The 23,061-nt window shown below is 40.6% G+C and overlaps 2 protein-coding genes across 4 annotated transcripts; both read left to right on the forward strand.

Moving 5' to 3' along the window:
- Positions 1-109: 109 nt before the first annotated feature.
- vps51 (VPS51 subunit of GARP complex) lies at positions 110-7,887 on the forward strand. 3 transcript variants are annotated; one of them, XM_071532381.1, is made up of 12 exons: positions 110-571; positions 1,564-1,693; positions 1,785-1,931; positions 2,048-2,267; positions 2,783-2,935; positions 3,041-3,707; positions 4,351-4,566; positions 4,976-5,059; positions 5,212-5,346; positions 5,490-5,611; positions 6,297-6,384; positions 6,482-7,887. In XM_071532381.1, the coding sequence occupies exons 1-12, from the start codon at positions 392-394 to the stop codon at positions 6,740-6,742; spliced, it is 2,403 nt and encodes an 800-aa protein (XP_071388482.1). In that variant the 5' UTR covers positions 110-391; the 3' UTR covers positions 6,743-7,887. The 3 variants fall into 3 exon arrangements, with proteins under 3 accessions (XP_071388482.1, XP_071388481.1, XP_071388480.1); XM_071532380.1 differs by having other exon boundaries at positions 110-259; positions 372-571; positions 2,783-3,707; XM_071532379.1 differs by having other exon boundaries at positions 2,783-3,707.
- Positions 7,888-8,296: 409 nt separating this feature from the next.
- tm7sf2 (transmembrane 7 superfamily member 2) lies at positions 8,297-19,754 on the forward strand. Its single transcript, XM_071532399.1, has 11 exons — positions 8,297-8,328; positions 9,731-9,813; positions 10,795-10,991; positions 11,403-11,457; positions 11,706-11,900; positions 12,734-12,837; positions 15,899-16,018; positions 16,547-16,715; positions 16,800-16,880; positions 17,187-17,309; positions 18,434-19,754. Exons 2-11 carry the CDS (start codon positions 9,738-9,740, stop codon positions 18,592-18,594), a joined length of 1,281 nt encoding a protein of 426 aa, XP_071388500.1. The 5' UTR covers positions 8,297-8,328; positions 9,731-9,737; the 3' UTR covers positions 18,595-19,754.
- Positions 19,755-23,061: the final 3,307 nt, after the last annotated feature.

The following is a 23,061-nucleotide window of genomic DNA, read 5'->3' on the forward strand; positions in this document are numbered from 1 at the left end:
ACAGCGCAGCCAGTTGTCAACACTCTTGACCAATCAGCGTCTTTGAAATGTGAACCACCGCTTGCAGTGCGGAAACAAACCCGGAAATAGTGTAACCTTCTGACAACAGCCTCAACAGCTCAACAGCCTGTATAATCATACCTAGTCACTGATGTTGCAGGAAAAAATGACAACGTTTTCAAATTTAGTATCCTGAAAAAGCTTTGTGAATCAGAGCGGCAGGCAGGCTGCTGCACGGATATCAATCAGTTAGGAGCAGGTCAGAGTCAGCTCAGGTTGTAAGAGTCTCCAGACAGCTGGACGCTTTGACACCAATTCATTCCTGTTTCCGTCATCGCTCTTTGTCAACGTCTTATTTCTATCGTTATTAGCTAGCTAGCTAGCGTTGAGGATGGACCGGGAGGCTGAAGCCGTAGACCCAGCAGACCCCAGCAGGAAGCGGAGGGTACACGGGATGCTGAAGCTCTACTACGGGCTGAACGAGGAAGGAAAGGCCGCGGACCAGCCGGAGTCCCTGGATCCCTGCGACATCAACGGGCCGCACTTCGACCCGGAGGTCTACCTCAACAAGGTAAAGGCTGCCTGGTCCAGTTCCATTAATATAAAGACTAAGAGGTTTTCAATTTATAACATTACTGTCGTCAAACTCAGATAATTACTTGTTGACTCAATATTGTTATTAAAGCTCCTTGCTGTCAGAGTTAACGTCACCTGGGGCTCCACAGTCAGTATGTACCTACTTTACTGTGTGTGATAAAACCAGCTGTCAAATAATAACGTTACACAGAAATCAGAATTTAAAGGAAGGCAACTAGCTTTATTGCAAGGATTCCACTGAGTCACAGTTGTCAGCTGACTCATCATTTGATTGTTTTGTTGTCCATCACTGCACACAGACACACAAATCCCCTCAACACCTTATGCTGTATTGGTATGATTACTAGGGGATAATATTGATGAGCATATATGTGAATGAAGGGATATGAGTGTGTTTTGAATCCTTAGTGTTCTTCATCTAAATATCACCACCATGGTGCAGCAGTGAGGTTGTAGGGATGACATACTGGCCAGTCTCCGTAAGTGTGCCAGGCAATGTATTGAGGACAGGTGGGGATATTGTTATGATTAAGCATGCAGTTTCTAGGAATGAAAACCAAAACAAAGCCAACATGTAATGCATTTTTTATTGCCAAACAGTATGCATAAATTAACCAGTGGCCATTCAATTTACATTGCAACTTAAGGTAATGCCAAAGAATTAAATGGATTGTAAATAGTAACCACATTATACAGCAAATCACCAGTAAACATAACTTCTGATTTTATAAGCATTAAATTAAATTCAACAAACTTGTTAGTCCTCTATATAGCTTTTTGGGAAAACAGTATTTGCCGGGGAATGGTGGGGAGTAAGTATATCCATGAACTGGCAGCAAGTGCATTGATTTACTTGGCTGATACTGAAGGACTTTGGGTGTTGAATTCACTAAACTCACTCATCACTCAACAGTTACAATATACTGTTTTCAGTTTTAACCCTGTGTGTGTTGATTGTGACTGCAGCTTAGGAGAGAATGCTCTCTTGGAGAGCTGATGGACCAGGAGAGCTGCATGGTGAAGCAGATCCGCTCCTTGGACAGCGATATGCAGACACTGGTGTATGAAAACTACAACAAGTTCATATCCGCTACAGGTGAGATGACTATTAAATTCCTGTTAAAATGGCAAGTTTTGTTGAACCGCACACACTTTGATTGTTAAATCACACTTCTATTTCCTCTTAGACACCATAAGAAAGATGAAGAACGATTTCAAAAAGATGGAAGATGAAATGGATTGTCTCTCTGCCAACATGGCCGCTATCACAGAGTTCAGTGCCTGCATCAGTGGCACTCTTCAAGACCAGCACACACAGATTACCAAACTCTCAGGTGAGATCTAAAACTGGGACTTTCTGTTTTCAGACTTGTTTGGTCAATTGTGGGCCACTTCATAACGTCCAAATGTCTGTTTTCCAACTTCTTCATGTCGTTGCCTGTCACTCCAGGGGTCCACACTCTCCTACGGAAGCTGCAGTTTCTGTTTGAGCTGCCTGCTAGACTAAACAAGTGTCTGGAGCTGCAGGCGTACGCTCAGGCAGTGAGCTCGCACCGCCGAGCCCGCTGTGTGCTGCAGCAGTACAGTCACTTGCCCTCCTTCAAGGGAATTCAGGATGACTGTCACGCCATCATGGACAAGCTGGCACAGGAGCTGCGACAGAAGTTCAGGTGGGAATTTGCCAACCTATATTCAGATCAGGGATGTCTGAGTGAGGGACCATCAAACGAGTAAAGCATGGTTCAGTGTTGGAGAGAAATGTGACTTGAAAGAGCTGCAGCAAGATTTTATGAACCGTGACTATTGATCAAATCAGAGTTGACAATTTTGTTCTTTCCGACTATTTGCCATTCTGCTGTAATTTGCTTCATGTGAGACAAATGTTTTGATAATGTTTTTACTGAAATATGGGTGGAAATAAATTTCACTTTTTTCAGGTTGCAAATTTGCTATATTATAACATATTTATGCTTAACTAATAGTGTTTTAAGACTATTATTATTAAGATAAAATTTGCATCCTTAATTCAGATGTTTTATCTTTGATGGGTGCATCAACCTTTTTGCACTTTGAATTTCAAAATGTTGATAGAGAGCATAATATCTGTCTAATTATTGCCATTTCATAAATAGCATACTGTAATCATGTAAGTTGGTTATCTCTACCTATGTTTTTGTGCTCGTAGGGATGGTGGGTCAAGCGCCAAGGATCTGTCAGAGTGTGTGGAGCTGCTGCTACAGCTGGATGAACCAGCGGAGGAGCTCTGTGATAAATTCCTGAGCCATGCGCGATCTCGACTGGAGACGGATCTCCAGGGCCTGGAAGCAGAGATAAGGCCGTACCCATCAGCCCCGGCAGAGAGTGATGCCTCCGGCGCTTCTGCTCGCAGGCCGTCATCTGCCGCGGTCGCTGGATCCCCCACTGATAACTCCCCTAAAACCAGTGCTCTGCCCTCTCCAAGCTCCAAGACTGACATCCTGGAATTCATTGACAGGGGCTGCAATGAATTTGTCAGCAGCTTATGCTTGGTAATTACTTCTTATCAAGAACTGTTTATCAACCACGCTCAGAAGGGAGAGCTGGCATCCAAAAATATCCCTCAGATGGCAAACGGCAAGCTGCACGTCTTTGTGGATGATCTGGCTGCTCGGTATTTCTCGCTTGTGGAGCGGAGGATACAAGAGGAGAAAGGCGTCGGGGATAACTCGCTGCTGGTCCGAGCGCTCGACCGCTTCCACCGCCGGCTTCAGGCCGTGGCCAAGCTGCTGCCAGGCTCTGCCGTGCCCAACCAGGGGACGGAGATTGTAGTCCGCGCGGCGACGGAGCGGGTCAAGCAGTACCTGTCCGCTCTGCAGAGCTTCTACATGGACAGCCTGACGGACGTGAGGCAGGCGCTGGCCGCCCCTCGGCTCACTGTGGCCGGTGCTTCGGTGGCTGCGGGTGGCGGTCTGCTGGGGGGGCCGGCCTCTGGGAGGGACGCTCCCACCAGCCTGCCGGAGCTGCTCTCCTCCCTGTCAGCCTCTATTCTCAATCAGATCAAGTCAGTGTTGGCGTCAGTGCACCTCTTCACCGCTAAGGACATTACTTTCTCCAACAAGCCTTACTTCAAGGTGAATAGTTACGCATTTGTTGTTATAGGAATAGTCTCCCCCCCCCCCCCCCCCCCCCCAAAAAAAAAAGAAAAGTCTGTCATTATCTGCTCACCCCCATGTCAGTTGAAACTCCATTGAAGTTTGTAGGACCACCAAACACACAGAGTTAGCCCCCGAAGTTCAATCTCAGCCTTCTCCCAAACTATTGAAGTTAACAGGGCCATCTTTTTACAGCTTCAAAAGCTGGATATATAAAGTAATATAAATAAAGTCTAATATTTACCTCATTATCTGCTTTGTCAGTCACACCCTACAATAACAAGCAGTGTTCCACCAGAGCGCTGTAGTGTGTGACCAGAACATTATCAACGAGGAAAATATGGGAGATAATGAGGCAAATATTACACTGCACAAGCTGTTTGGAGAGATTTGATTGACATTTTATATATTTTGGAGCTGTAAAAAGATGACCCCACTAACTTCAATAGGCTCAGATTATAACTATGGGGGCTAACTAGTGTGCTTGGTGGTCTTGACATGGGGTAGATAATGACTGAATTTTCATTTTGGGTGGAACTATTTTAATATGTCTAATCTTACATTTTGTAATTACATAATGAGAGTGACAGCCTGTGTTTTTGTATCCGTCTTCTCCTCTTAGGGTGAATTCTGCAGCCAGGGTGTCCGTGAGAGTCTGGTGGTCAGCTTTATAAAGTTTGTGTGCCAGTCCTCTCGGCAGTTTTGTGAGAGTGCCGGAGACAAGGGAGGCTCAACTCCTCCAGCCCTTCTGTTGCTACTGTCTCGGCTCTGCCTGGACTACGAAACCTCCACCATCTCCTACATACTCACTCTCACAGATGAACAGTTCCTGGTGCAGGTAATGTCTTGTTGATTTCTTACGATAAAATGTAGCACCATGCATAAAAGACCCTATTACAATGTCAAAACATGGTATTTAACATCAGATTGATACTTGACATTATCATTTTAGTGTACATTTTACACTAATCCTGAGAACCTGTATGGGTTCTTCTATATATAACTAATGCATTACAAGGAGGGACATGCTCTGTCAAACAGCAGCTGGTTTGACTATCCATTTATGTGATGATAATTACAAATTTTAATTGTGCTGCACGAAACATTTGATGGCCATGTGAGTGCATTTTATGTGACATTTTTATTTATTTTAAAGATTCCCTAACCTAACCATAAAATCGGGTTCCAAGTCTTCACAACGGCATGACAATAAAAATACAGCCTTCTTTTCTTTTGCTCTGTTGCAGCACCACAGTCCTGTAACAGCAGTCACAGCTTTATGTGCAGAAGCCAGGGAAGCAGCACAGAAACTACTGAACCATTATGTCAAGGTTGGTTTTCACCCACAGCATTCACTGAACCCCTTTTTACTTACTGAGGAATAACAGAGCTAACAACGCAAGAACATACTTCTACAAATGACTTTTTCCTCACTTTTTCATATTGTATTTCATGTCCTGCTTCCGGTGGTTTTGTTTGGCAGGTTCAGGGCCTGATCATCTCCCAGATGCTGAGGAAGAGTGTAGAAACACGAGACTGGGTCAACACCATTGAGCCTCGAAATGTCCGTGCTGTGATGAAGAGGGTGGTGGAGGACACTACCTCCATTGACGTGCAGGTGACACTTCCTTTGTATAATTGATCACAGTGGTGTCGTCTCCATCGTATGAAGTACAGCCTCTACACATTTGTAACTGTGTATATTTAAGCCATTGAAGCCTGATTGGATCCTTTTATTAACACCCTTCTGCTCTCCCACAGGTGGGTCTTTTATATGAGGAAGGTGTGAGGAAAGCACACAGCAGTGACTCCAGCAAAAGGACTTTCTCTGTCTACAGCAGCTCGAGGCAGCAAGCCCGCTATGCCGCCAGCTACACTCCAAGGTACTGCAGCTGCAAACAACTTCTTGCATACAAAGACTCATCATGCTGAGATGAGGTGGTGTCCTCTAGGAGTTTTAGATGTGTTTCACTTGAGTTCTCATAGCAGAGAGTCTGAGTCATAGAGTCTGGCTTCAATTAAAGCAAAATACGAATTTGGTGATTTTCTCTTTTCATTTCTCTACTATATTTAAGTTGAGGGCACATTGCCCTTTGTTAGTCATAAGGGCCCTTTCAAATAGAAATGCCATGTCATCAAACTCTGTCAAAGCCGAAAACCACCACTGCACACTCTTTTCACGCGTTGTCATCAAGAGACACACTGTGGAGCCGTTCCACTGGCAGTGCATCTGCACAGAGTGTACCGAGGGTAATTTTACTGGGATATGAACACATTTTCTGCCGCTTCATTGCACTATATTGAACTGAAATTTACTAGGATGTTGAAGCTCCAAGTCAGTCTCCAAGTCGGTGTAAATGGAATTGCTCCAGGCTTTGTTTCTTGATAATAACACATTAGAATATTTGCTCTCTGGTTTCTAGCTTGGGAGAGTTTTGATAATTTTCATAAATATTAACTGAGCTGTCTAAGATGATAAGACCAAGGTGAATTGTGTTTTATTGTGGATTTTGACTTAAGTGATTTGCTCTGTGAAGCACTGACACTGTCTCTTTCGTCTGCCCGCAGCGCTCCCATGGATACTAATCTACTGAGCAACATACACAAGCTCTTTTCTGAGAGGATCGACATCTTCAGCTCAGTGGAATTCAACAAGGTGAGTGCAGTGCAGTTCATTAAGCTGTAAAACCTTCAGCACAGCCTTCAGCTATACACAAAAACGTCCCACTCACGCACCCCTCCCACTCTCCCAGGTCTCTGTGATGACAGGAATCATCAAAATCAGTTTGAAGACCTTCCTGGAGTGCGTTCGACTGCGCACCTTCGGCCGCTACGGCCTGCAGCAGATCCAGGTGGACTGCCACTACCTGCAGATGTACCTGTGGCGCTTCGTCTCCGATGAGAACCTTGTACATTTCCTGCTGGACGAGATAGTGGGAAGCACCGCCCACCGCTGTTTGGACCCTGCCCCGATGGAGCAGAGTGTGATCGAAGTAATCTGTGAGCGAGGATAAGCCTCGGACCAGAAGCAAAGCCTCAAAACACCACAACAAAAATAACTGTGATTATGTAATGGTTCATCAAAAACCCAAACTGTATATCACAATTTAGACATCCTCTCTGTGAGGTCCACATGGTTACAGAATGACTGTTTTAATGTTGTTTTGTTCAGCCAGACCTATGAAATAGCTTTGTTTGGGAGAGAGCAGGGAGCAGCATCATAACCCACCTTTTACCTCTCTGCTGGGTCTCATTGATATTGTTAGGAGCTCTGTTGTGATCACATGCTCATAAACATTCATCAATGGGGGGTGGACCTCAAGATTTATGTGACAAGTAGGCAAAAGCCCAAACATCATGAGCTTCAGTGAAAAACGAAACACTCTGCATGAAAGGTAAACATTCTTTGGTTTAAAGGGGGATGCCACTAGATTTAGGAATTCACACCTTGTTCTTGTGGTGTAGGGACAGTACGGTAAATATTGTGTGAACATTAATAACTCCCAACGCTAGAGACAATAAAAACAAAACCTGGCTGTGATGCTATTCATTGACAATGAATTGGAGTTACAGGCACCTATTATTATACAATGTTTGCTTTAACTGGTAACATTTAAGTCAGCTTTGTAACATAATTGACAATTTTTACAAATCAGAAAATATACACTTCCGTTCAGAAATCATTGCGGATACTCTCACTGTCATTCAGTGCAGTTTATTCTCTAGAAGGCAGCGGTGTGTCAGAGGAGAAACTCTCATTTGTTTCTAGCCGAGGTAAAAAGAAGTGAATGTTCTGTAATACAAGCTGAACTTTTCCTACAATATAAGCAAACATATTCCTCATCTGAAAAGCCTCAGCCTCAGAGTTTGAATATGAGTTTGAGAATATGAACGGTTGGTGAGTTTGTATGCTGTTGAAGACTAATGTACAGTGCTGTGTAAATCTTATGTGTAAATAAAGCCTTTTGGGGATCTTTTGGTGAATGACTAATTTAATTTGCCATGTGAATGTCATTGATAATGTAATCCAAGTCTAACACTTAATAATTGCTGCAGCAGACTTGTCTCTTGCCTTTGAATTAGTTATTCTCTTCTGTGTATTTCTACACAAGTATAAGTTTAGGGTAGATCTAAATGTATGATCTGTCTACAATAAAGTATATGGATGCAAGATTCAAACTGCTTCCCTGCATTATTTCCTTTTAACTCAAAGATATTTAGAAACCCCAGTGATAATTGCACACCTTGTATGCATTAAATAAATCTTGGTGCTGGTAGACAAACTTTAGATGCCATGTTTCTCTTAACAAACCTGTGTGATTAAAAATAAAGTACTTAGAGAAAAATATCACAATATTTCACAAGCATTTCCTAGCTGATAGTACTGTAAAGCTTACTCGCCACCTTACGTGCAGAGTTGATTGGCTAAAGCCTCTCCTCTCCACCCTCTTCTGATGACCACGGAGGAATCTGATTGGCTGAGAGGCAATTCGTGCTGAAAACGTGTGTTTGGGGGCGTGTCCACCTGCAGGCTGGCTGCACACGAGTTCCATCAGTGCACAACTGCACACTCCCGTCTACACCTCCATGCTTTACACCGGTAAGACACTATAATTGCTGTATTAAAACCCAAACAGCATCTACTATTTCTACACACACTATCTCTCTACAAAGCCTTCATCTCTTTAGAGGCTCCGTCATGTGTTTTTTTGTTGAGATCATTTCAGTATCGTCAAGAAGTGATGACACAATACTTGACGGCCTTTTCTCTCACGTCTCATAATGGAAATGTCAGTCTACATGGACACAGTATACTAGATAGTATACTAGGTAAAATGACCAGCTATGCATCGGTGATGATCAGCAATCGCAGTAATAATACAGGCAGGCTACCCATCAACGAAGTATGCGTAATAACAGCTATTGGGTGTCATGCTGCCTTCAGGTGCTCCTCGTAAACTCTGTTTCCTAGTTCGGAAGTCATTAATATGACTCGTCGCTCGTTCAGGTGCTTCTGGTTGGAAATAATGTTAAAATGGGCCCGGAAGCAAAAGTAGCGTTTTTGTGGTTGTTATTGTGTCGTTGTCTTTATCAAGCGGCACAGATGGTCCTACAGCAGCAGAATGAAGAGGTAAAAATGTGCATCAGGCATGTAATTGATGTTTTAACGAACTTATTATAAACAAGATGTGTGATAACTAAAAAAAAAGGGTGAAAATATAAACATACAACAATACTAAATATGTACATAGAATGTGAAATAATTACTATATTCAAATACATCAGTTAAACCATCAGTAATTGACATTAAGACACATTTCGGTTACTCAGGTATCATAGAAAATTTCTAGAAGGTACCTGAAGGCAGCATAATTATGGTTCTCTACAACAGTTATCAAAGTGCACCTACTGTCTGAAAAGGTTTCATTAGACAAAGGCTGTGTATATATATGAGAATAAATGTCTCTGTTAACCACAGTTATATTAAAGGACATCCTCATACTCATCAGTCCGTCAGTGCTATCATTTCGCCTCTTTGAGGTCAAAACTCAGTGAGAAAAGGATTTATCTCGCCGTTTGTAGTAAGGCTAATTGTGTGTATTGAATGTTCTTTATTGAGTTTGATTGAATGCAGGCTGTTAAAGAGGAAGATTGGGTGTTTACATGTTTAGAAGGTTTAGAATGTTCAATTGCAATACAATTTATTGTTGATTATACTGAAATTATAGTATTATCTCACAGTATTGTCTAGTGTAGGCCTACAACTGTACTAGCAAAGTTCATCCTGAAAAATTATTTTGTATATGTCAATGGGAAAATTTCTCAAGAATCAACATGGCCAGCAAGACTGCTATACTTACTTATTATCCTATTATTTCTGTAATAGACTGCTAATTAATATTATTGATTGAATATTGCTTTTCATTTGTTCCTCATTTGTCTTTATTATTTAGGCTGTTTTTTTTATTGTTTTAAATATATTTGCCCCAACATTTTCACAGGAGACCGATGATGAGGCCGAACAGTCACTCGATCAAACGCAGATCCTCACACAGCACAGAGAGGGAGTTTGGAGGGACGCTGGGTGAGTCACTGCAGGATGCTTCAGTCTGGCAGCTTGTTCTGTTGGCTCCATGTTTCTGCCACCTTCACTTTGAGAAATGTCTTCTGCAAATAAGATGTTTCCCTCCATAAAACCATGAACAGATGCCCAACATTATATAGATCCTATATACATCCTCTTTGGCAGAGGATAAAAACAGCTACCACAATAAACATAAAAAGAAGATAAAAACTGTCACAACAATAGACACAACAACAAATATCATGGCAGAAAATTCAGGGGCAGGGGTTTACCTATTTTAGCTCTTACTGAGAATTGCCACAACAAGCCGAGTCAAATTTGTTTATCATTTTAATCACTTTTAACAAACAAGTTTGTCACAAAGTGCTTTACAGAGAAACAAAGAACATAAATACAGATAAAAACAAGAGAACAAACACATCACAGATTTCAAATTGAGGCCAAGGCTTGTGTGTGTGTGTGTGTGTGTGTCTGCCTTCCCTCAGTTGAGTATCAAAGCCAATTTGCTGCCCCATTGTGCTTGAAGTGAAATCGTGTTTTGAGTCAAGTTAAAAAATGAAGCTCTCCACAGATGAATGAAGATATAACAATATCAAAGTGAGCCATGAGTTTAGGATATTGTTACACCCCTATTGACAAGTAGTGTAACTATTTTGCTACTATTCAGTTATTTGAAATGGTTTAATTATTCACCTGCTAACATAAACGTCCAGTGTTAATCTGCCACATCAAATAGTCTCACTGGTCCTTCAAATGTGTTGCATTCAAAAGCAAAGCATCCACTAAGACACTGCTTGACCCCTCATTTAATAGCTGTAATGCTCCTAGTTACTGTTCATTTATATTTATAAGGACCTTCAACCCCAATAATCTATATTCTCTCACTTTCACGCACACAGTATGATTTCTGGGATTATATGTTGTCTGACTTTCTCTATTTTTACATTTAACTTGTTTTTTTCTTCCATATTCCTCTCTCAGGTGCTACATGCATTCCTATCTTTCTTCCCCTGACGGTGCTCTTCCTGATCAGTGTGAGTCGATCGCCTGAGGCCAGTGTGCTTCGGTGGCCGCCTCTCTTACCCTCCACCAGTCACCTGTGGGACCCGCTGGCCCCGCTGCTTCTGCTGGGATGGATAGCTCTGCACACCTTCCTCTATCTGCTGCCGCTCGGAAAGGTACGAGACGTTCATCTTGAATTAGAACCAGCTGTGTGGAAGAACACGTCACTCAAATACATCTGAGAAGTAGAAATTGTTGTCTCTGGAAACATTTGTTTGGGCATATGTTGCCTTCGATATTATTGCCAACCACTGCAGCAGCTTTGAGCTGAATGGTGTGTGAAAGTAAATACCCATATTCTATAATAAGCATGGATTTATGATGACATGATGATATATGAATTCTAAACAGCCAAGCTATACATAAGTTGCACAATTTTGATTAGCGTTTTCAAGTAAAATATCCACCTGCTGCACAGCTTCATTGTCTGAGCCAGTAATTGTGTTCCAGCTGTTGGTCTATTATAGTTAGAAAGATGACGTATATTGATGTGTTCAACTGTGTAAAATGTATGTATTTTCCTGCAGGTGTCGGAGGGATTAGTGCTGAGGGATGGGACACGCCTCAAGTATCCCATAAATGGTATGGTGGGGAGAGTAAAGTAAAAAAAATACACCCAAATCTACATGGCCAAACAGATTTTCATGTTTCTTTTATCTTAACTTTCCTTCTCTCTGCCGGATCCGTCCTTGAACAAAGATTCACCACGTTACACAATCTCAAGTTCCACCTCTTCCACCTTTTCCCTTTATTTAGAACAATCTCCGTCAGTTCTCTTACCTCTCTACCCCTTGCCTCAACATTTTGTTGTGTTTGTTTGTCTCCCTCAGGTTTCCATGCCCTGTGCATCAGCGTTGTGTTGCTGATGCTGTTGCTGTGGCTCGGCGCTCCTCTGGGCTATCTGTTTGAACTGCTGCTGCCTCTTGCAGTATGTGCAATCGGAGTGTCATTCCTTCTCTCCTTCTACCTCTACATACGCTCCTTTTGGGCGGCTCACCATGCTCTCGCTTTGGGGGGCAACACAGGTGAGAGTGGAGGTTGATCATTAAAGGGAAAATTCACCCTAAAACACTTAAAACACTGTTAAAAATCAGCAAGGCCCATTTTGTTTGGTGGTGGATTTTTCTTATTCCTGCGGATAGCTTGGGATATTTCCAGCACAGCTACAATGGATTTTGATAGCAGAAACATTTTTCACTATCTAAGGCCCTGCTACACTGCAGCCATCAGGCGTCAGTCATTGTGAATGCTCCCTTTAAAGTCAGTTAACCAATGCTACATTGGCTGCCAGTTTCTCCCCTGACAGCAGGCGCAATAGACAAGAATGCAGAAGACATTTTGCATTTTGGGGGTACTCTTGTTTTTTCTTGACCAGAAAAACTCTCACTCTATTATTGCTGTTGCTTTTGTTTTCTCTCTCTCTCTCTCTCTCTCTCAGCTGAGTGCAACAAGTTCACACCCCTTTTTTGGGTTTTTGGGTTGTTGAAAGTCATTCTGGGAAATGTAGAAGTAGATGTTGGAGGTTGAGATAAAGTGGGTACACCAAAAAAGTACATTTCAACACTGCATCACAAAATATACATCACAGATTGATGATATATAACCGTGTAATAGTATCCAAGGGTGGATTTTTCCTTTAAACTACATGGCTATAGATATGAATCTTTGTTTGAAGCTTCATGAAGCCTTTTTTAACTAATGAATGCTGATATTGATATTGACATGACAATTAAATCATCTTTCAAGAGCTGATATTAATATCACTGTTCACTTATGTAACTGGAGACACTGAAAATACACAATTACACAAATCCTCATGTGGATTCAGTATATCTGTTCATCCCTGTGTCCTGTCCAGGAAACCCCCTGTATGACTTCTTCATGGGACGGGAGCTGAACCCACGGATTGGAAACTTTGACCTTAAATATTTCTGTGAGCTGAGACCAGGTCTGGTTGGCTGGGTGAGTTAAAACTGAGGAAATGAGATGCAAGAGTGTACTGCAGGGTTGGGGTCAAATCACTTTAAGATCAACCAATTGGAAACCAGGAAGTGGATTTAAATTGAAATCCAAACGCTGACAAACATTTTTTCTCTTACAAAGGTTCATTTACCCCATCTTAAATAAAATACTTGAGAAAGTACGCTCTGTCATTAACCAGTTACTAGTGGCTTCACGTTACATTTTAAATTGATGAATGAAAATGAGTTGACCCCAACCCTGGTGTACTGTATAAAAAAATACAATAATGTGAAAGCAGAATAAGTGAAACCACATTGATAACGTCTGGATGATAACTGACACTGTGAAACAAGCTACAATTAACTTTACAATAACGTCTCTGCTGTCAGCCCTTTAAATTCAATTTACTTCAATTCAATAACCTTTTAATCTGAGAAAACATATTGAGAGCATGGCCGTCATTTCTCATGCACAGGGGAAATAAGGTAATATTATGCAATAAAATGAGGGAATGCATAAACTTAATTTAAAAGCATACCCTCAAAACAGCAAAAAGTACAGAAATTTGACTTCATCAAATCAATAACTTTCAAATTTTCATAACCTACAGTTCCACATTTTAAGTCCAAAACTATTATATTTGCAGGGTTCATTAAAACTGAAAGCCGATTTCTCTAATTCCATGGTGACTTGTGTAATGTACTTAAAACTAAATACTACTGTGATCTCATTTTCTCATTTCTAAGTCTGCTGAATAATTTAAGATACACGCTGTATGCAATAATTAACGGTAATGGTAATTTCTGTTTGAGAGCCTCACAAGACCAACAGGAGGCGATGTTGCTCTCAACAAGTCCCAGTCCGCAGCTTGATACAGTGGTGGAAACTATTCTCTCTAATGGCCTGACACAGTAAAATAGATCTGTTGGAAGACAGTGTTGCGCATCATCATCTAGCTTCTGTGTCTGAGTTAGTGGACCAAATACAGCAGGAAAAAATAAGACCAGGCGCTCCTAAAATTACCACAAGGCCCTCTGTATTTGCACTGGTCATAATAAAAAGACAACATAGAGACGGCAGAGGGTTTGCTCTGCACACATGTCACACAATTCCTCTGTGTATGTATGAAATTATTTATTGAAGATGTCTTACAACTACAGAAAATGTCCCAAATATTGACATTTGTTATGGGTTAGTTCTCCCAAATCCCATATTTAATGGATTTTGCATGAAATCTGGGATATAAAGTCCAAATAGTGTCCCTTGGATGTAAATCAAGTTCATAGTAATCAGGCGAGCTCAGTCTGAGTTACAAGCCTATTTATAAATTGAATATGATATATTCAGACTCCACGCATGAAAGTTTATTATCAGTTCAGATGCCCAGATAATAAGTGTAATATAGGACTGCTGCGTTCAAAGCTCTTGTCTTCTGCATAGGGATTTTGATATTATATTATGCTACAGAGTACATTGACGTCAACATGATTTTGATTCCATTTCCACATAAAACAACCCTTCTTTACTGATTGTTAGTACGTGTGGGCTGCTAAAGATGAAGCTGAGTTTCAAGGTTTGTATTTCAGTGATCATTGTTGTAGGATATCAATGACTTGCAGTGACGTCAGCGGCCATGTTGACTCTCACAAGAGCGTTCCATTATAACCACAGACGATACAACAAGTGACCGTGAACAAGCACATCAGCAGGAAAGAAAAGATATTTTTTTTAAAAGACTGAAATCCCTGGAGAACATCGCTGACACACATCTACACAAACTGTAACCTGCTGCATCTTATTCACAACTTCTCTCCCATGAAACCTTTAAGCAGTATAAGAGTATTGATGCATTTCTGTATTTCACTTCAGCGTGGTTGAAACTATTCAAAAGATGTTCCTAATTACCATTCATTTCTAAATTGTTGCTGCTATGCCACTCACATCTCTCTCTATCAGTGGGCAAGATGAAATCTCTTCCCATTTCATCCCGAATATTACAACATATGACAGGAATTTTAAACGGTACTAAAGTGTGTAATTTAATAAATATAATAGCGATGGCTGATCCATTTTAAGTTTATTCATAGGTCATATTTGTCCGGGGGTGTTCTCCTCCTGGGGGACGGTGTCAGACATTTGGTCTACTGTTCTAGGGAGGAATATTCCTCACTGCCAGTCTCCTCAACGACGCTTCATTTATGGAGCTTACAAATAAATGGCTGATATTGGAGTTCGGGGAGGGATGGGAGAATGCTATGGGTGGAGAGGGTATAGGGATTTCTGTGTGTGTGTGTGTTGGGGGCATCCATGTGTCATCCATGTGTCATCATGTGTTATTTGTTTAAATATGTGCATGTATAGGCGTGTAGGGATGAGTATGCAGCCATGTACAATTTGTTTCTGTTCTTTTGTTATTCTTCCACCGAGCCTCTAATACTTGTCTTTGAAAGTGGAAAGTAAAGTATAGTAACAATAATAAAACAAACTGACCCCAAAAGAATAAAAGAGCGATGGAAGGCAGTTTCTTTTGGGAGTCAGTATGGTGGCGTCAACTTTTACAAACTAATCTTTTAAAAAAATCTCTGTTCTGGTAAAGTTCATGCAGTTAATTTTTCATGAAGAATGTTCTTAAAAATGTTCTTAATGGGAAGATGAATGGGGATTTTCTCTGGATTGAATGCTACCAGCAGGGGAGCTAGTTTTCTGTGTCCTTCGCTAAAAGCCTTTACTGATTATAGCTTTAGTGAATCCCTGCTGCACTGTTTGTCTCATGAATTTGTCCTTAAGAAGGTGTCACAGCTTCAGCAGCTGTGATGAGTTTTGGATGAGCCATGCATCGCCTGGCTGGAAACAACATGCACAACACAAAACTTGAAAATGTTTTACCTGCCAGTCATGTTTGGTGGGGGATGTGGGTTTGTTCTTGCACCAGGAGCACAAACTAATTCATTTTGAGATGAGCTTCTCTACCAATGGTTTGGAAGTGCAGGTAAAAGCATTGCTTATGTTTTCTAATTTTAGTGATGCTGACTAATATTGTCTTTGACTTGATTTCTCTCAGGTGGTCGTAAACCTCGGGATGCTGATGAAAGAGGTGGAGCTTCGCGATTCCCCGTCCCTCGCCATGATACTGGTCAATAGCTTCCAGCTGCTGTATGTGGCAGACGCTCTGTGGAACGAGGTGAGGGATTAGTTCATTTATTCACTCATTCATTTTCCATACCTGCTTATTCCTATTCAGGGTCACGGGGGGCTGGAGCCTATCCCAGCATGCACTGGGCAGAAGGCAGGGAAACACCCTGGCCAGGTTGCCAGTCCATCACAGGGCAAACACATTGACAAACACACTCTCATTCACTATGACTGTTTTTCCTTTATTGGAGGAAGCAAGACTTAACTTGGACATTGAAACAATCTTATCCAATCTTAAAAAGCAGTTTTATGATCAAACCTTTTTATAATGGCTGATTTTATAATTTCCTCTTATTCTTTTATCTTCGATTCGGTTTTACTTTCTGGCACTTGTGTTTCATATTTTTTTCTATCTTTTTTTTTGGCTTTTTGTATCTACCTTTTTTTTTTAATTGCACTTTGTGTTTTACAAATTTTTGCTTTTTCTCATACGCTCTTCAACATTTGTTTTGAAAAGTGCTTTACAAATAAAGTTTATTATTTTTCCTTTATCTCATGCACAGTTGTGTTTTAACAGGAGGCTGTTCTGACCACCATGGACATTGTGCATGATGGTTTTGGGTTCATGTTGGTCTTTGGAGACCTGGCCTGGGTTCCCTTCACTTACAGCCTGCAGGCTTCCTTCCTGGTGGTGCACCCACAGGACCTCAGTGCGCTCGGAGCCACAGCTATAGTAGCACTCAATGGTAATTATGTGTCAGTTCTTTGTCACCAGACCATATTGTAGTAAAACATTATGGTGTGTTAACATTTTTTCTCCTTGCCATTAGGTCTTGGGTATTATATTTTCAGAAAATCCAACTCACAGAAGAACCAGTTCCGACGAGACCCAACACATCCAAGTGTTTCAAGTCAGTACATCTTTTGTTTTCTCTCAGTATTTTTTTATTAAGACTCTTTCACTTTTACCCTGTCTTTCTCATTACTGGCTGTATCTCACAGCTTGTTCTTCAAAATGTATCTCAACATATTTGCCTGCAAAGGAGGTTAGAAAATGCATTTACTGTGTTTCAGGATAAAGTATAGAATGAAACAATATAGATCAGACTCTAGTCCCAGAGGAGGGAGATGGGGAGTGAATGATAATCAACCTTATCTCTGAAGTGACGGCCACATGTAAAAACGGAAACCTCTGTCTTGTCGATGACTCCTTGCAGAGCTGGAAACCATCGCCACAGCCACGGGGAAACGGCTCCTGGTGTCGGGCTGGTGGGGTTTGGTCCGTCATCCCAACTACCTCGGTGACCTCCTCATGGCCCTGGCCTGGTCTCTGCCGTGTGGTAAGTCAGCATGAAAACACACTGCAAGGTTTGCTTCACACACACACACACACACACACACACACACATTACTGAGGGTCTTAATGAAAGATGTGGATGAAGGCATGGGCAAGAGATTTTTATAAGGCCGAGTCTGTTGCTGTCAGTTAATTGACAAATTCTACGTCTACTATTACTGTATTCACAATATATAGATATGTTGGTGTATTTAATGATATGTAATTTGTTTATACTTTGAAAAGAATTTGAAAGACAAAATGATCGACATGAATGAATATGTTTTCACAACATAATAAACTGTCGTGATCTCACAATATTTGCTGTTTAGTGAAATATGTTTTTCTTCTTAATAAATTAGTTATTGCTAAACTGAATAAAGATGAAAAAAAAATCTCTTAGCTCCACTATTTCCAAACTGGGACACTGGAGTCGGCTCGAGCTGCACTGTGTACTTGGACAGATGTTGCTCTATTTATGTCCAGTGTTATTATTATAATAATTATTAATAGTTTTATTAGTGTATATACAGTATATATGATCTTTGTCCTCCATCTCCTAGCCCTCTTTCTAATTTTGATAATTGGACTTCAAAGTGCACTTGTCACATTGTTAAAATATGGTTTAATTCACTTTTTACAGATGACCCATTATACATGTGCATTTGAAAACTTTTAAGAAAATTGCTTTTTCCCAGCACCAAATTGACAGGCAGGGAGTATCTGACTACACATACAGTGGCATATTAAGAACATTATGGCCTGCGTTTTGATTCATAAATATAATTTTACCTTTGGGAAATACAGACAAACGTTGTATAGCTGCTTGAAGTGTCAGTAGGAACTACAGCTGCAGCAGAGGAGGAGCTACACTTGATTTGCATTGTAGTCCAGTTGGACTACAGTGAATTGACCAAGCCAAATCAGTTAACATGTGTTTTATGGCATAAACTATACTATCAATAGTAAAAATAAAATAGTGTTAGCTCATCTCCAGTTTTATCTGATTTGAAATTCATCAATTTATCAAAGAATCATCAATGGTTTTCTTTAAGAGCACATTGTAATGATTTTTCTATAATGTATCCTTGTTCCCTCATCTTTACTTTTTTTTACATTTTTTTATAGGATTCTCACATCTTCTGCCTTATTTCTACGTTGTGTATTTCACCGTCTTGCTGATTCACCGAGAAGCCCGTGATGAGAGGCAGTGCAGGACCAAGTATGGACTAGCATGGGACACCTACTGCCGACGTGTCCCCTACAGGATCTTCCCTTACATTTACTGAGGAGCAAATCAGCTGGGCTGAACTGGACCAAAACTGTCAAACTGTATCCTTGTGGCTCACACACAGCAATAACCTGGAATTTTAATCCATTTTCAATCACACAAATAATACTGTGGGAGGGAATCTGCAGGGACTTCACAGTTTGATTCAGTCTCGATTCAAAAGGCTATGGTTCAATTATAAAATGATGTTTGATGCATCACTATTTTGACTCCGTCTCATTTAGTATAGTTTTTTACTTTGCTGACAATTTTTATGATTTCACCACCACAGTTCCCAGGAATCAGATGAAGGTAAAATCAGCCCCCGTGTTACACATTTCTTAGGCTCTCCCCTGCTAATAGCAATACAGCGTAACAGGCTTTGGCCATTAGGGTGGAAACGGTGCTCATGCTTCCATCTCTCACAACTCCTTTTTTGACTTTGCTCGAGATGGCATCATAATAACACTTTAAAATCCTGAAAATTAGATAGGAACATCAAGTTTTGAAATTTGCCCATTCCTGCCGAATCGCAGAAAGTCAGAATCGTAGTTCTTACATAAATCCATTTTTTCCCCTCACACCTAAGTAATGGAAGTAGCGCAACACTGTGGAAACTCTGTGAATGAGAGTAGCAGTGTGAAAATAATATGGTATACTGGCTGAATGAATGCATTTAAACAGATGTGTTAAATGTACATACATGTGTTGTTGAGTTGGTGTGTAGCAGCGAAGGTACACTCGAGTTGTGTTGTGGGCCAGTTGGGGTGCAGGGAAAATGAACAAATAGAACAAAGCACAATCCAACAGTGCTCAAATAGACAGACCTGAATTTGTCAGTAGCATTAGAAACATGCAGTGCAAAATAGATTAAATAAACATACAGAGGCTTGTTGTGTTCATCTTGAAAAAAAAACAGATTTTCTCTAGATCAACCTGTCTGGGCTAATTTTGTGATAATGACTGACTCGCTGTACATTATCTCTTATATAACTGAATGATGTTAAAATGTGTCATAGATATACATAGATGAAGTGAAAAATGTGTGTATTTTCCACTAACTTTTTTCCAAGATGAACGTAACACTCTTCCGTATAAACATCAGTGCCTATTGGGTAGTTAAACTAAAGAATGGGTCAAAATAAAATCTCATTATCTCCAAACCATTTTTTTTCCATGTATGCCTTGTTCTTTTTAAGATTTGCTTTGTGTAAAGTGTATTGTGACATGTGAAATGCACTTTAAATAAACAAATAGAAAAACAAATTCAAGTCTCATTGCACTAAGACAAACAACTTCTTGAACCTCTCTGGACATTCTGGGAAGTATAAAACACTTGCTGAGGAAACTTTTTGTTGTATCAGTATGTTGTATAATGAGTGAGCTGCAATGTCAAGATAATGTGAATTATTTATGTATAGGAAAATCTATGTGAGCCAAATTTGAATCCAAACTATCCAAGCAGAAAATAGAAAAGATAGCACCAAAGAGTTGCACCAGTTTTTTGGTAATCTTTCCTAACTGGTTTTCATCCTCTTCTGATTGATACTTCCAGTGTACAGGCCGTAACATTTAACAAGCCCACAAGCCTTTTTCGCATTTCTGTGCTATGAGGACTCGGCTGTGAGTACGCTGTGAGTAGGCTGAACTATTACAGTATTTTGAAGCATCATACTCTTGATAAATTGTATAAATTGCCAATATTGAAGCTCTATACTAACTGGAAGTGACAGATGGTTTTAGTGTTAATGCACAGGTGCGTCTCCCAGTGGAATGTGGAATAGGTGTTCACCTGGGTTGTCTAAATCAGCAATTTGGTTCATTAGACATTTTAATGCTGTATTATAGTTTATTTTTCCTTACATCTTAATATTACAACCCTTGAAATTGGCCACCTTTGCAAATAGATGTATAAGTATCTGGACGGCTATTTTATAAACATGGAACATGGAATTTCTTTACAAAAATAATAAACACCGAATTTGCCCTTTTATGTTGCAAATTTACCCAGCGCCCTCCCCATTTCCTGGAAAGGACATTTGTGGGTGCACACACACATTACAGAGCACTCTGCAGACCTCCACCGCCATTTTTCCGGGATCACCTTTAAGCCCTTTTGTGCTTCTGCCCTCGCCCACACATCACGTCTCTGCTTATTACGTGTTGTTTTTCAAATGCTAAGTGCTAATTAGGAACACACTCCTGGATATTAGATGTGAGAGAATATCTGTGTGGTGATTGGACTTATGTGGAGAAAATACTGCCTATAGCCTCTAATGTGTTATAGTGTTGACTTGTTACCTTTCACTTGAATGGTGTTTTATAACATTTGTTCACAGCCATGGCCTTAACAACTTATCATGTCTGTCTGCACTGATCATGCACCTGAAATGACAAACGGCACCGGTCGTGTCACCCTGTCAAAGGCACTGTGTTGAACTGCTGCTGCTCATCCATCATTGTTGAAGATAATAAGAGCATCATAAAGTTGGACAGAGACGCCAAAAATCTGTTTTATTGCTGTCTAAACTGTCTAGATATACTCAGAGTCAGATTTGAGTGTGGTTCAAATTTGATACAGATCTGATATTTGGCCAGTCAATTTGTGTTTTTATAGTCAGAGCAAATTTGTTGTAGGACCAAAGTCAAAGTGTCCTTGTCACACAGCTACCAAACACAAATACAGCCGTTCCAATTCATAGAAAGTGAGATGAATCTTTCAGTTGGCTTCTCATCGTCATGATCAATATTAGAGTAGTCTATCACCAGGAGTAAAATTAGATGCTGTCAACATAATTATTAAGAGCAAAAGGACCGTCACAGGAAAGCCTTAGGGCTTCATTCATAAAAAATATACTTTGATTTGATCTTAAAATTTAATCTTAAAATCTGCTGTGGGCAGGCCTGACTGATTAGAAAGATAATTACAACTGAATAATGATCCATCCATAAATTAGCCTGCAAGTGCCTCAGGAGTTTGAACAGAACAGCTTTCAGTTGCCCATATTATTGCTGTCCTGAAGTCTTGAAGGAGTCTTAGTTATTATCACTGGTCAAATTCACACATGAAGGCTTTATTGAAATAGCACCAGGACTGGCGTAGGACTGGGATTTTTATTTATTTTCCACCACAGATTCACAGTTTATAAATAACAATGGTTTTCAACTTAGCCTACACACATTTTCAAGATGAAATGTTCTAATTTGTTTCAGTGAGTGGGAAACTGAAATTTGGCAAAGCCCACTCATAATTGATGAATGAAATGTAATTATTTTTTAGAAATCAGGCTTACCTTGGCCACTAATTGAAAATGAACTTACGACTGAGTTCCAGATGAAATCCATGGATATTTTTACAAATGAGACACTAGCTGACAGTCAGTGTGAGTCATGCTGAAGCCTCTGTCTGTACAGACACAAATGATCCACACTACATACAGAGCAGTGTGCGAACAGGTTTGACACACTAATGGAAAGGCTCAGATCCCTCGCCCTGCCAGTGTTAAGGCAGCCCAAGGCAGCACATCTGCTGCTGTTTCGTCCTTATTAAGATGCAAACAGAAGAACATCTTAATCTTGGTTGTAACTAAACAAACCAACTGAATTCAGCGCTTGTATGTAAATGTGCAGACGACAGTGGCCAGACAAGATGCTACAGTTCCTGATCCACCCTATGTTCCTCTCTTTTATTTTCCTTTTTCTCCACTTTATTTTTCTCTTCTTTCAGTGAAATAGCTTGATTTTGACTTCTTGTCACTCTTTCCCTTTTCAGTCTCCCCTCACATATTGATTCTGTTGCTATTATGGTAATTGCCTTTGTCATGGTATTCTGCCAATAAAACTAAACTTTCACGTAAAACTTAGATTACCTAGACTTGTTTGCACCTGATGCAGCATTAGGCTTCTTGATCTTGTGCTTAATGAGTTCAGGAGCTTCAATGTCTTTTCTATCTATGCATGTCTGTATAGCCAATATAAAATACAGTACAACACCCTTGAGTGTGTTGCATAATAATGAATGGGCAAGATGTCTCTGCTTTGTGTGTGTGTGTGTGTGTGTGTGTGTGTGTGTGCAAGCGCGCACTTGCCAATTGTGTATGCCAATCGTGACGTTTCAAACCTATCAGTTGTAGCCAGTTTCCATGGCAACATCTCTCTGAGAGCACAGACGTAGGAGAGAGGGGAAAGGAGTTGAGACAATTATTGTCATGGAGGGTGCTGAAAAAGGAAGAGCCCAGGATGATTAGTGTGAAATAGTGTGAACCGTGGGATGAGACAGAATGAGAAACAGATGCATGTGTGAGTGAGTGAGTGAGCGAGCGAGTGTGTGTGTGTGTGTGTGTGCATGCATGTGTGTGTGTGTGTGTGTGTGTGCACAAGCAGAAATCACACATTCTGGTGGAAGCGGTAGGCTTGTTGAATCCATGACTACGTATATTTAATTGCTGTACATTCTGGCTTTGATTCCACTGAAAACATGTGAGAA

The sequence above is a fragment of the Centroberyx affinis genome, unplaced genomic scaffold (genome assembly GCF_046629955.1).
Source record: "Centroberyx affinis isolate AG114_WGS23_722 - 3 ecotype Tasmania unplaced genomic scaffold, CSIRO-AGI_Caff_v1 ptg002187l_1, whole genome shotgun sequence".
Classification (NCBI taxonomy): Eukaryota; Metazoa; Chordata; class Actinopteri; order Beryciformes; family Berycidae; genus Centroberyx; species Centroberyx affinis.

Excerpts from the sequence above, each read along its gene's own strand:
- vps51 (XM_071532379.1), top strand. The coding sequence starts at position 392 with ATGGACCGGGAGGCTGAAGCCGTAGACCCAGCAGACCCCAGCAGGAAG. Across the intron at positions 1,932-2,047 it reads ACAGATTACCAAACTCTCAG|GGGTCCACACTCTCCTACGG; the intron begins GTGAGATCTAAA and ends CTGTCACTCCAG. Across the intron at positions 5,612-6,296 it reads GCCGCCAGCTACACTCCAAG|CGCTCCCATGGATACTAATC; the intron begins GTACTGCAGCTG and ends GTCTGCCCGCAG.
- tm7sf2 (XM_071532399.1), top strand. The coding sequence starts at position 9,738 with ATGATGAGGCCGAACAGTCACTCGATCAAACGCAGATCCTCACACAGC. Across the intron at positions 10,992-11,402 it reads ATCTGCTGCCGCTCGGAAAG|GTGTCGGAGGGATTAGTGCT; the intron begins GTACGAGACGTT and ends ATTTTCCTGCAG. Across the intron at positions 17,310-18,433 it reads GGCCTGGTCTCTGCCGTGTG|GATTCTCACATCTTCTGCCT; the intron begins GTAAGTCAGCAT and ends ATTTTTTTATAG.